We start from the raw sequence: 13,893 nt of genomic DNA on the forward strand, positions 1-13,893 counted from the left end.
GGACATTTTCCTCTGACCTCTGTTTTCTAGAAACAGAATCCAATGTTTCCCATAGTGTCAAATCACCTACTTGCAAATGCTAGCTCCATAACTTCATAGCTGTGTGATCTTGGACAAATCACTTACCTTCTCTGGGCTTTAGTTTCCTTGACTGCAAATGGGCACTGATGATAATATTCACTTATCTCATACAGTCATATGAAAGTGTGATGAGTTCATATATGTGATATACTTAGCATAGTACCTATCACAGAGTATACACTAAATCAGTATTAGTGCCTTTATTATTTTTTAAATAATTGCTCTTCTTGGTTTATTGTCCAATTTATATACTGATAAATTTAAATCACGTGTGTCATTTTCTTTTTTTTAATATTTTTTTATTCCCTTTTGCTGCCCTTGTTTTATTGTTGTCATTATTATTGTTGTTATTGATGTCATTGTTGTTGGATAGGACAGAGAGAAATGGAGAGAGGAGGGGAAGACAGAGAGGGGGAGAGAAAGATAGACACCTGCAGACCTGCTTCACCGCCTGTGAAGCGGCTCCCCTGCAGGTGGGGAGCCAGGGGCTCAAACTGGGATCCTTGCGCCGGTCCTTGTGCTTTGTGCCACGTGCGCTTAACCCACTGTGCTACTGCCCAACTCCCATGTGTGTCATTTTCTGTAACAACTTTATTGAGACAGCAATCACAAACCAAAAAATTCACCAATTTAAAGTTGTGTAATTCAGTGTAACTTAATATGAGTCATGCAAACGTCACCCCTCTCTAATTTTAGAAGGTTCTCATCATTCCAAAAAGGACCCCATTAGCCATTACTCTCCATCCACTCCTTGCACCAACTAATTTGATCTGACAACCCCTGATCTACTTTTTGTCTCTATAAGTGGACCAACTCTGGATAGTTATATATGTGGAAGCATAGATATATAGCCATTTGTGTCTCGATTCTTTCGCTTACTTGATTTCTTTTTACTGTTGAGTAATGTGCCGTGGTGTGGATATATACATTCTGTGGATATATCCACTCATCAGTTGATGGACATTTGGGTTGGTTTTTGCTTTGAGGCCATAATGAGTAATGTTGGTATATCTAAATTTTTGTTTGGACATGTAGTTTCCTTTCTCTTGGGTATGTACCTAGGAGTAGAAATACTAGATTGTATGATAATTGTTTGAGATGTTGGAGAATTGCCAAACTGTTTTCCTAAAGTGTCACACAATTTTTTTAAAGATTTTATTTATTTTATTAATTAGAAAGATAGGAGAAGAGAGAGAGAAAGAATCAGACATCACTCTAGTACATGTGCTGCTGGGGATTGAACTCAGGACCTCATGCTTGAGAGTCCAATGCTTTATCCACTGTGCCATCTCCTGGACCACAATTTTAATATCCTTTATTTAACTCCCCCCTCTCTCTCATAGGGTCAAAAACAAAGAGGCAGAGAGATGATGAATGAGACCACAGCACTGAGGGCTGGTCAGTGGCGTACCTGGCCGAGTACATGTGCTACAATATGCAAAGACCTGGTTCAATCTCCTGGTCCCTACCTGCAGTGGGAAAGCTTCATAAGCAGTGAAACAGTACTACAAGTGTCTCTTTCTCCCTCTCTATCTTCCCATTACTTCTGGACTTATCACTGACTCTATACAATTAGTAAATTAAATAATAAAGAAGAGAGAAAAAGGGGAGTAGTCGGGCGGTAGCACAGTGGGTTAAGCACAGGTGACACAAAGCACAAGGACTGGTGTAAGGATCCTGGTTTAAGCCCCCAGCTCCCTACCTGCATGGGAGTCGCTTCACAAGCAGTGAAGCAGGTCTGCAGGTGTCTATCTTTCTCTTCCCTTCTCTGTCTTCCCCTCCTCTTTCCATTTCTCTGTCTTATCCAACAACGACAACATCAACAACAACTACTTCAACAATAAAACAACAAGGGCAACAAAAGGGAATAAATAAATAAATAAATAAATATTTTTTAAGAAAAAGACCACAGCACTGAGGTTTTCTCCAGTGCAATAGGGGTTGAGCTCAACACGGTAGGCAACACAATACCCAAGTGAGCTATTTTGTTGGCCCTAACCCAGTTGCCAACATAATCAGCACATACAATTACTAATATATCAATTTTTTTCTTAAGAAATTTCAAAAGCTTGTGTGTATTTTGGCTAACTCCACTTCAAGTGGCTACTGACAGACATATTGGCTGGCAGTTCCAGAGAGTTACAACAGAGACTTTAGGTAGAGGGGACAGGGTTTTCTGTGCCTCCACAAAGCTTTGCATGCATCTGACACTCTAAAGTCTCAGGAATGAGTTAAATGGATGAATAGTCCAGTTCCACCTCTACCCATCACCAACAGCTGCTGACAGCAACTACAGCAACTTCTTGGACTTTCGACCCAAGTCAGAAGCTGCCGGGGAACTCATGGCCCCGCTTCAGAAGCTCAGCCGAGAGAAGCAGCAGGTAGTGGAGGGGACAGGGAGGAGGTGCCCTACTGGAGGGCTTTTTCATTTCTGAGGTGGTTTTATTTTGTTTTGGGGCTGGGGGAACATGCCTTGCCCCTCCCTGTGCCACAGAGGGAACAGGACAGTCGGGACATCGTGTGTGGCATCTGCATGGACAAGGTGTGGGACAAGCCCAAGGCTCAGCGTGTTTTTGGCATCCTGCCCAACTGCACCCATGCCCACTGCCTGGGCTGCCTGCGCAGCTGGCGGAAGAGGCGACAGGACTTCCCGCGGGATGTCATCAAGTCAGTGTTGTGCAGGGACCTGCAGGGAGGTGGGGGCTTGGAGACTTTCCTGAAGGCTTATGAACACTACTTCCTCACTGTTGCCCCACTTTCAGAGCCTGTCCCCAGTGCCGTGTCCATTCCAGCTACGTTATCCCCTGCCAGTTCTGGGTGAGTGAAGGGGCTGAAAAGGAGCAGCTCATCCAGAGCTTCAAGGCTTGGACCAGGTAAGGCTGGCAGAGGAATGTGATGGGGGGGTGGTCATGGTGGGGGTTAGAAGAGAAGAGAAGATAGGCCCCAATCCATTCTGGCTCAGCCATCATTTCTAGAACTCCGAACTTGATGAAGTTCTTTGTGATGAAGAGGGCTGGTTGAGGGTGTGAGCTATTTCCATCGTCTGAAAGTGCGGTGAATCATGGTGAGTGTCGGGAAGGGCAATAGTATAGTGGTGATGCAGAAGACTTTCATACATGAGACTCTGAAGTCTCAGATTCAACCCTCTATATCAGCATATGTCAGAGCTAAGCAGTGCTCTGGTAAAAAAAAAAAAAAAAAAAGTGTGTGATCCAGATTTACTGAGGGAAACTTTGATGCTGTGGTCTCAGTCTCTCTCCCCCCACCTTGCCTCCAGTGTTACTGCTCAGTGCAGGCCATTTCCACTGGTCCTGGTGGCCATTTTTTTTTTTCTGTTTTATTGGATAGGACAGAGAGAAATGGAGAGAGATGGGGAAGACAGTGGGGGGAGAGGAAGATAGACACCTGCAGACTTGCTTTACCACTTGTGAAGTGACTCCCCTGCAGGTGGGGAGCTGAGGGCTTAAACCAGGATCCTTGCAAAGGTCCCTTGCACTCGTATTATGTGTGTTTAATCCAGTGCACCACCACCACGCAACCCCCCTTTCTCTCTCTTTCTGACTCTGTCTTTATGTTAAAATTGTAATAATACAATTTTTTAAGATTAACAAATGAAAATAATGAGTATGCAGCCTGGGAGGTGGCCCAATAGATAAGGCATTGAACTTTCTTATTTATTTATTTATTTTTTATTTAAGAAAGGAGACATTAACAAAACCGTAGAGTAGGAGGGGTATAACTCCACACAATTCCTGCCACCCAATCTCCATATCCCACCCCCTTCCCAATAGCTTTCCCATTCTCTATCCCTCTGGGAGCATGGACCCAGGGTCATTGTGGGTTGCAGAAGGTGGAAGGTCTGGCTTCTGTAATTGCTTCCCCGCTGGACATGGACGTTGACTGGTCGGTCCATACTCCCAGTCTGCCTCTCTCTTTCCCTAGTAGGGTGGGTCTCTGGGGAAGCTGAGCTCCAGGACACATTGGTGGGGTCTTCAGTCCAGGGAAGCCTGGCCGGCATTCTGATGGCATCTGGAACCTGGTGGCTGAAAAGAGAGTTAACATACAAAGCCAAACAAATTGTTGAGCAAGGCATTGAACTTTCAGGCCTCTAACATCCTGAACTCATTTCCCAATATTTCATGTGCCAGTGTGATGCTCTGTTTCTCTCTTTCCACTCTCTAGTAAATAAATATGTAAAATACTTTACATAATAATAACAATAGTGAGTGACTAAATAGCAGCAAGAAAGCAAGGCCATGTTTCTCTTCTAGCCTGGTTCAGGGTTAATGCAGGAAATGCTGGTTGACAAGAAGAAGCCCTATTTGGCTTTTATTTCTGAACTTTCTTAAAGAAAGTAGATAAATTGATATGAAGATGTGTTTGTTTAGATGCTCTTTGAAAATCTTCCCCCTGAGGACATTTCAAGATTGGCAAAAGTTGTGTAGATATTAATCTCCTAGGAGGGGTATGTATTAATCCTAAATTAAGTATTTGAGTAAAAGATGAGATGAGGAAAGAAGGAGTTTTTACTTCTGCTTGTGAAACTCTCAGCCTTGCTGGGAAGACACATCGATTTTGCTGTGAACTGTATTAGTAGCTTCAACAAAACTACTACTGAGCTAAAATTAGGTGCATTGGGCCAGTGAGATAGCATAGTGGTTATACAAAAGACTACATGCCTGAGGCTCTCAGGTTCCAGGTTCAGTTCCCAGCACTACCATAAGCCAGAGCTGAGCAGTATGCTTTGGTTAAAAAAAAAAAAAAAGTGAGTTGGGTGGTAGAGCAGCAGGTTAATCGCAAGTGACACAAAGCGCAAAGACCGGCGTAAGGATCCCAGTTCGAGCCCCCAGCTCCCCACCTACAGGGGAGTCGCTTTACAGGCAGTGAAGCAAGTCTGCAGGTGTCTATCTTTCTCTCCCCCCTGTCTTCCCCTCCTCTCTCCATTTCTCTCTGTCCTTTCCAACAACGGCAACAACTACAATGACAATAAAAAACAAGGCAACAAAAGGGAAAATAAATAAAATATATTTTAAAAGACCTTAAAATATAATAAAAATAATAATAGTAATAATAAAAAGTCTCACCATGGGGCAAGCATTTGAGTTTGGTGTTGGAAAAGGAGCAAAGGGTCTCCTCAGAAGCAGAAAGATGAGAGCATTCCAGGCAGAGAGAAATTGAAGTAGAAAAAAGCTGGTATCTGAGATACTAGTAGCGTGTCTTCGGCATTTTTTTGTTTTTTTGTTTTTAGTGTTTTATTCAATAATGACTTATGAAAGAGGAAGAGACAGAGCATAAGTCTGGCACATGTAATGTCAGTGATCAAACTCAGGACCTCACACTTGCAAGTCTGGCACTTTTTCCACTGAGCCAATCCCAGGCCTTGTAGTTGTAAGCTTTCGGAAATTATATGGACTTTGGTCTGATAGGAGACATTGTAGACAGAGGAGTTTTTATGTAGGACAGGCTTTGCACATCAAAAACTCCCTGACCTAGGGACTCTTACTATGCCCATGCTGCAGAAGAAAATTAGGAAAGGAAATGAGGTTTTAACTCAGTTATTCTGACACATGGCTCCTATGTGTCAGAAGCTATGATAGAGGAGCATAGTGACTTGAGAGAAAGAAGGGCCAGGCTTGGGTGGCCATCTGACCATTAGAATAAAAAGGGAGACTTAGAGATCCGGGAGGTGGCTCCATGGATGCAGCACTGAACTCTCAGGCATGAGGTCCCAAGTTCAACCCCTGGCAGCATATGTACCAGTGTGATGTCTGCTTCTTTCTCTCTCTCCTCATATCATTCTAATTTATAAATAAATAAAATATTTTTTTAAAATAATAATAGTGGTCCGGGAGGTGGCGCAGTGATAAAGCTTTGGACTCTCAAGCATGAGGTCCTGAGTTCAATCCCCGGTAGCACATGTGCCAGAGTGATGTCTAGTTCTTTCTCTCTCTCCTCCTATCTTTCTCATAAATAAATAAAATATTTTAAAATAATAATAAAAATAAATAAATAAATAAATAAATAAAAAGGTAGACTTAAGATGAGTAATGTTTTTAGCTTATCCACAGCACTGATGCTGTCACATGACGGCTGGCAGAGGAAAGCTGCTGGGGAACTGAGACAGACTGACGGTGGGCAAGATGTGGGCTCTCCAAATGGAGGGGTCTGATGCTAGGCTTGGTCAAATGGCTGGACATGGAAGGGACTGCTCCGTAGGATTCCCAGGCTCTTGGTGTGGGTGGTCAGTAGGGTGCTGGATTCATAGTGGGAATGCATTAGTGGGAAAGACTCAACTGTGTTGGAATCAAGTAGGGAGTGATGATGCAGGGAAAAGGCTACAAACATGCATCTTTCCCTTTTCTTTCATTAGTGTCTTTCCTTCCTTCCTTTTTTCTCTCTTTCCTTTTCCTTTTTTCTCTCTTCTTTTCTTTCTTTCTTTCTTTTTTTTTAGATTTTATTTATTTATTTATGAGAAAGACATCACTCTGGCACATGTGTTGCCGGGGATCAAACTCAGGACCTTGTGCTTGAGAGTCCAAAGCTTTATCACTGCGCCACCTCCTAGACCACTCTCTCTCTCTCTCTCTCCTTTCCCTCCCTCCCTCCCTCCTTCCCTTCCTCCCTTCCTTCTTTCCTTTTCTTTCTTTCTTTTGCCTCCAGGGCTATTGCTGGGCTCAGTGCCTGCACTATGAATCCACTGCTCCTGGAGGCTATATTTTTTCCTCTTTTGTTGCCCTTGTTGTTTATCGTCGTTGTTGTTATTGTTGTTATTGCTGTCTTGTTGGACAGGACAGAGAGAAATCGAGAGAGGAGGGGAAGACAGAGGAGGGGAGAAAGATAGACACCTGCAGACCTGCTTCACTGCTTGTAAAGTGACCCCCCCCACTACAGGTGGGGAGCCGGGGGCTCGAACCAGGATCCTCAAACCAGTCCTTGCACTTCACGCCATGGGCACTTAACCCGCTGCACTACTGCCCAGCCCCCTCTTTTTTTCTTTCTCTTTCTTCCTTTCTTCTTTTTTTTCTCTCTTTCTTTCTTTTTTTTTTTTTGTCACCAGAATTTCATAGCTTTAGGGTGATTTTGAGAGCTCACCCAGTAGGAAGCACACCTTGCCATACATGAAGTCCCAGTACCACACAAGAGTATCATGGCACAATAAAGCAGTGCTGTTATCTCTGCCTCTCTCTCTGCCTCTTTCTCTTCCTGTCTGTATCCCTACCTGATATAAAAAGAATTAAGAAAAATGACCAGAAGCAGTCAAATCATGCATGTGCATCACCCCAGAGTTTCCTCTCCCCTGCTCCCCACCCCCAAATAAAAAAGAGGACACTGTTTTCACTTACAGAGATTCATTTTAGTGTTATCACTTGTCCTCCTCCCAGTGGTGGTATCACTGAAATTTACTTCAAAGGAGGAGAGGAAGTTCACAGGTTCACTGCTGCCCCTAAATGACTGTGAGAATGAGAGACAAGTATCCCTTCAGTTACTGTACTGCCATCTGCTGGGAAATTATTGTAATAAATGTAAAAGCTACACTATACCGGTGGCTCCTGCACAGAGGTGGTGATAACTTTGTGTTGTGTGCCCAGCATTGCCCATTCAGATCCCTGAGTGCCTCTTGTTCCTGGCACAGCAGAAGACAGTGGTCTTTTCTCCTTCTGCCCTCTCGCAGCCAGATCCCATGCCGCTTCTTTGCACAGGGGAGTAGACACTGCCCATTTAAATCTGACTGCATCTACCTGCATCAGCTTCAAGCTAAGGCCCCAAGATCTACCTCACTGCCGGCCTCCAGGAGTGAAGTGGTAACAGCAGGGGGAAGGGAGTGGGGAGAAGGCTGCTGATCAGGACTTACAATAAAGGTCTAGATAAATGTCAGATTGGGCAGGGGAGACAGCATAATAGTTATACAAAAAGACTTTCATGCCTGTGGCTCCAAAGTCTCAGGTTAAATCCCTAGCACCACCATAAACCAGAACTGAGCAGTGATCTGGTGAAAAATAAATAAATAAATGTCAAACCTGTGAAAGCCATCTGACTGTGAATGGCACCTGCTAAGATGTGACACCTTTGCTTTATGTAACTCTGCCCAATTTTACATGTCAGCCCTAGGCCTTGGTTCCCTTGTTTCTGGGGCAACTATGGTTGAAACGGACAGTTTTACATTGATATCTGTACTCCCAGGTACTAGAACCACCAGCGTTCCTACAGTGTGCCGACTTGGAGCATGAACTACGCTTCGTGGACTACGCTATGGATGTGGTCTTCTGGTACTCAGAACTTCTACTGAATCCCTACAGTTTTTACCGAAACCTCCAGTGTCCAAGATCACTTTGTAGGGGGTGGGGCCAACAAGCGAGCAGGCTTTGCTAGGTAGTAATGAGTTTTACCTTTTCAGGCTTGGTTGGGGGAGGGGGGGGTCAAAGCAGCAAGCCCCACCACCCTCAAGAAGTGCAGCAGTTGGCATGGCTTTGGGACCCTGGGGAGCAGAGGTAGTTTCTCTTGGGGAAGTGGAAAGGGTTCTCAGTGTCTTGTCAAGGCATTGGTTTTTAGCTTAGCTTTTTTTTTTTTTTTCCTGAGGAAGTGTTCTGAAAGCAACTAATAAAATGCACCTAAACTATCACTGCTGGTATCTGAAAAGTGGTCTGCTCATAATCTGCACACACCCCTATGCCCACAACCCGCACCACCCAATGTTACTTGTTTCTGTAATTAATCTGTTACAACATCCAAACACTGTCACTTAGCCTCTGGGCAACTTCACTTTACATTTGTTTTGTTGTTGTTGTTTGTTTAATAGGAGAAGTCAGAGCATCACTTTATTAATTTTTTTAAAAATTTTTATTCATTCGTCCTATCCAACAACGACAACAACAATAATAACTACAACAATAAAACAACAAGGGCAACAAAAGGGAATAAATAAATAAAATAAATATAAAAAAAAAGAAAAAAAATTTTATTCATTCGATAGATACAGCCAGAAATCTAGAGGGAAAAGGATAAGATAGGGAGAGAGACAGAGAGACACCTGCCGCACTGCTTCACCACTTGCAAAGCTTCCCCCTGCAGGTAGGGACTGGGGCCTCAAACCAGGGTCCTCACGCATTGTAACACATACGCTCAACCAGGTGCACCACCACCTAGCCCCACTTCACTTTAATTTTGTAAGAGAATGAGAGCAGAGGACTAGGGAGACAGCATAATGGTTATGCAAAAACACTTTCATGCCTAAGGCTCCAAGGTCCCAAGTTCAACCCCTGGCACCACTATAAACCAAAGCTAAGAAGTGCTCTGATTTCTGTCTCTGTAGCTCCCTCATTAAAATAAAGAAAATGTTAAAAGAGAACATGAGAGTCGGAAGGGCAAAAACATCTTAGTACTGTGAAAATAATAATGCTAGGGGGTGGATTTGGGGTGTCCTCTGGGATTCTTGCACCCTGCATAGAACTTTCCTCCCTGCTGTCCTTGTCACTGGCTAGAATGCTGACCTTGTGGGCACAAGTCACTGCCTTTGCAGAGTAAAGCTACAGGTCCTGGGAAGATGTGGTATTGCAGGCTCTTCAGTATTCTTGGCCACACTTATCTGCCTGGGTCTACCCACCAACAGCTGGCCACTTGAAGACCAGAAATAGGTCCTATGAAGTTAGACTAGCTAGCATGAAGTCAGGGTGCTCTCTCTGCTCTTTCAACCTTTATAAAGCAGACAATAAATATTCCTTAATCTTTACCCACAGTTCTCTTAGATCATTTGGAAGAAAAAAATTTTTTTTCTGGTTCACGTGGAAATAAGATAAAGCTCAGCTATTGCTAAGGCTCTCCATACTACTGAGAGTAAAAATCCAAGGTCCTCTCTGTGACTTTAAGACCTCATGAAATCTGGCCCTGTTTCCTCTCTGTTCTCAACTCCTATTACTCCCCAGCAAGTGTACTCTACTCTAGCAGTATGTCTGGCACAGGGTCTTTGCATTCACTGATCCCTCTGCCTAAACTGATCTCATTACAGAGATCTCACTACTTTTATACTCTTATTTCCCTTGGGTTCATCTTGCCTAACCACCATGTTTAAAATTAACTCACCCAATTTCCATTCCTTGCTATATTCTTTTAAAAAAAAAGTGGGGGAGATAGCATCAGATCATCAGATTCTAATGCCTGAAGTTCCCAGGTTCAATTTCCCCCACACCACCATAAGCCACAGCTGAGCAGTGCTCTGGTAAAAAAAAAAAAAAAAAAAGAAAGAAAGAAAGAAAGAGAAAAAAAATTTATTGTAGCCTGGGAGTTAGTGTAGTGGTCCTGAATTTGGTTCATGGCCATATATATGATGGAGTGATGCTCTGGTTCTTTCTTTAATACTAGATTGATTAGGTAGGATCAGGTGAGAAAAATCTTCCTCAGACCTATCTCCCTATTCTGTTTTTTTTTTTAAAAAAAAAAAAAAGATTTTATTTATTAATGAGAAAGATAGGAGAGAAAGAACCAGACATCACTCTGGTATATGTGCTACCAGGAATTGAACTCAGGACCTCATTTTTTTTTATATTTATTTTTTTTAATTTATTTTCTCTTTTGTTGCCCTTGTTTTTGTTTTATTTTTTTTTTATTGTTGTAGTTATTGTTGTTGCTGATGGCGCTGTTGTTGGATAGGACAGAGAAAAATGGAGAGAGGAGGGGAAGACAGGGAGATGAAGACACCTGCAGACCTGCTTCACCGCTTGTGAAGTGACTTCCCAGCAGATGAGGAACCTGGGGCTTGCGCTTTGCACCACGTGCTCTTAACCTCCTGCGCTACTGCCCGACTCCCTCAGGGCCTCATTCTTGAGAGTCCAGTGCTTTATCCACTGCATCACCTCCTGGGCCACACCCCATACCCTACTCTATTCTATTCTTTATTGTGGTAAATTGGTTTTGTTTGTTTGTTTGTTTGTTTTTGGTTTGTTTTACAAATTGTTTATGTCCAGGGTCCAGGCAGTGGCACACCTGGTTAAGGGCACACATTATAGGGCACAAAGACACAGGTTCAAGCCACTGGTCCCGACCTGCAGGGGGAAAGCTTCATGAGTGGCTGCAGGTGTCACTCTGTCTCTTTCCCTCTCTATTTCTCCTTCCCTTCTCAATTTCTCTCTGTCTCTATCCCACAATAAATAGATAAATTGTTTGTGTTCTTTCTTTTTAAAAAAAATTATTTATTCCTTTTTGTTGACCTTGTTGTTTATTGTTGTAGCTATTGTTGTTGTTATTGATGTTGTTGTTGTTGGATAGGACAGAGAGAAATGGAGAGAGGAGGGGAAGACAGAGAGGGGGAGAGAAAGATAGACACCTACAGACCTGCTTCACTGCCTGTGAAGTAACTCCCCTGTAGGTGGGGGGCCGGGGGCTCAAACCAGGATCCTTAGGCTGGTCCTTGCGCTTTGCGCCACCTGCACTTAACCCACTGTGCTACCTCCCGAATCCCATGTTATTTTACCAGAGCACTGCTCAGCTATGGTTATGGTAGTACTGAGTTTTGAACCTGGGACCATGAGTGCCTCAGGTATGAAAGTCTTTTGCCATAACCACTATGCTATCTTCCCAGCCTGGGAAGTTTAAATTTTTTACTTAGTATAACTTTTTTGTTTTGATTTGCAGCACCAGGTCTTCTTGCATGAGTTATTCCACTGCTCCCAGGCCACCTTTTGTTTTTCCCCTAGAGAAAGAGAAACCAACAGAGAGGAAGCGATACCACAGTACTGCCCCACCGTAAGTGGGGCTCTCTCTAGTACTATGGTACTTGCATGTAGTGCTAGGACTTGAGTCTGCGGCTTTGTACATGGTATATCCCACTGGGTGAGCTACTTCCATACCCTTTGGGGAAGTTTTAATTAGGAAGGGAGGAGTGAGGAAAGAAGTTAGAAATGTGGGGGGAACTGTTTGATTTGGTTTGGTTCATCTTGATAAGTGAGGGGCCTTGAAATCATCTTTCTTCTGAGTATCTGGATGATGATATCAGAATGAGGGTCCCTGGATAAACAGGATGAGTCTCCTGACCATCTGCAAAATAATCTTAGGAAGATTTGTAGTGAAAACAACTCTGGGAAAGATCTGTTAATTACTGCTTGCTAGGGGCTTAAGCTAAACATTCTGCAAAAACCTTGGGAACAATAGTAACTTTAATTACTAATGAGAAGTTCAAGTTGGGTGGTTTCGATGCCACAGACATTCCATTGTTTTTCTAGTTATTTCCTCATTTGAATATCAGCAACAAGGGAAGAATTTTTTTTTTTTTTTTTTACTTTGCTGCCTATATTCCCAGATTTTAGGTGCTATGTAAAGATTTACTGAATGGCTCACCCATAGAACACATAGGTAACCAAGTTTGAGGACCTGAATTGGTGCTTCCTGCCACCATGTGGGAGCACCTGTAGGTGGCAAACTTGGAGTCTTTCTCTATCTCTGTGTCTCACTCTCAGTCTAGAGGAAAGAAAAGAAAAAATTGGTAGCTTGGAAAGATGGAGTCATGCAGGCGCTGAGTCCCAATGGTAACCCTTGTGGCAAAAAATAAATAGAGTGAATATTTATGTTTGCAGCAGCAGAAGCTGGGCAAATAGGAGAAAATAAGCTAATACTCAACACAATAATACTCAACAGGGTTATCTGGCACTGTAGGACAGTTCTCCCCTTTCCCTTTCATCTTGTCCTCTGCAATACCTCCCCTGTCATCCCCTTGCTGAAGCAATGCCCTTAAACTAGAACTTGGGGAGGTAGAGGTTCTTCTTGAGTTTCTGAAGTTCACAGCAATACCCTTGCTGTATTGATGGCTGTAGGTTTCATTGTGATCTTATCATGGGAGATATTTGTAGATTAAATATTTTGGGAAAGGGCTGAAATCCAAATGATGGTAGATTGGCTTTTGGAAAAATGAAGTTATTGGAGGTGGCAGTGGGGAGAGGAAAAACACCATAGCAACAAGCACCAAGGGTGCTTCCCCTGGTACTACACAAGGCACTCAGGTACTATCTGAGCCCTGGAGCCTTGTAAAGTCATGAGCCAACCCAAGATATAAAATTATGATGGTTTTCATGCCTAAGGCTCTGAGATCAGTCCTCAACACCATCATAAATAAGAGCTGAGTAGTATTTTGGTTAAAAAAAGAAGTGTGGGGAGTCGGGTAGTGGTGCAGCCGGTTAAGCGCACGTGGTGCCAAGCGCAAGGACCGGTGTAAGGATCCCGGTTCGAGCCCCCGGCTTCCCACCTGCAGGGGGGTCACCTCACAAGAGGTGAAGCAGGTCTGCAGGTGTCTATCTTTCTCTCCCCCTCTCGGTCTTCCCCTCCTCTCTCCATTTCTCTCTGTCCTATCCAACAATGACAACATCAATAATAACAACAATAATAACTACAGCAATAAAACAAGGGCAACAAAAGGAAATAAATATTTAAAAAAAAAAAGTGTGGTGGTGGTGGGGAGCAGCAAAATTGCTCATTTTCCCACCGCATTGAAAGAAACTTCAATGCTGTGATCTTTTACTCTCTCCTTTCTCTCTGCCTCTCTACCTTCTCTGTCTAAAAGGAAAAAAGGTAAAGTGGCATCCCATTTGTAAATTGTGATCAAATCCCCATCACAAAGCCTATCTGTGGGCTAGTGAGACAGCATAATGGTTATACGGAAGACTTTCATGCCTGAGGCTCTGAAGTCTCAGGTTCAGTTCTCAGCGCCACCAAAAGCCAGAGCTGATCAATACTTTGGTCTCTCTCTGTCATCTCTCTCACTTAAATAAATAAAATTATTTTTAAAAGGCTATCTGGAGCAAGGGATAGCATAATGGTTATGCAAAGAAA

General features: G+C 43.3%; 1 protein-coding gene across 1 annotated transcript; it reads left to right on the forward strand.

Moving 5' to 3' along the window:
* The first annotated feature begins 2,169 nt into the window (after window positions 1–2,169).
* LOC107523040 (E3 ubiquitin-protein ligase makorin-1-like) lies at window positions 2,170–8,701 on the forward strand. The gene is made up of 5 exons (XM_016192408.2): window positions 2,170–2,462; window positions 2,576–2,748; window positions 2,844–2,954; window positions 7,754–7,883; window positions 8,263–8,701. The coding sequence occupies exons 1-5, from the start codon at window positions 2,424–2,426 to the stop codon at window positions 8,449–8,451; spliced, it is 642 nt and encodes a 213-aa protein (XP_016047894.2). The 5' UTR covers window positions 2,170–2,423; the 3' UTR covers window positions 8,452–8,701.
* The last annotated feature ends 5,192 nt before the right edge of the window (window positions 8,702–13,893 follow it).

This window comes from Erinaceus europaeus, chromosome 4 (assembly GCF_950295315.1).
Source record: "Erinaceus europaeus chromosome 4, mEriEur2.1, whole genome shotgun sequence".
NCBI classification, from domain to species: Eukaryota; Metazoa; Chordata; class Mammalia; order Eulipotyphla; family Erinaceidae; genus Erinaceus; species Erinaceus europaeus.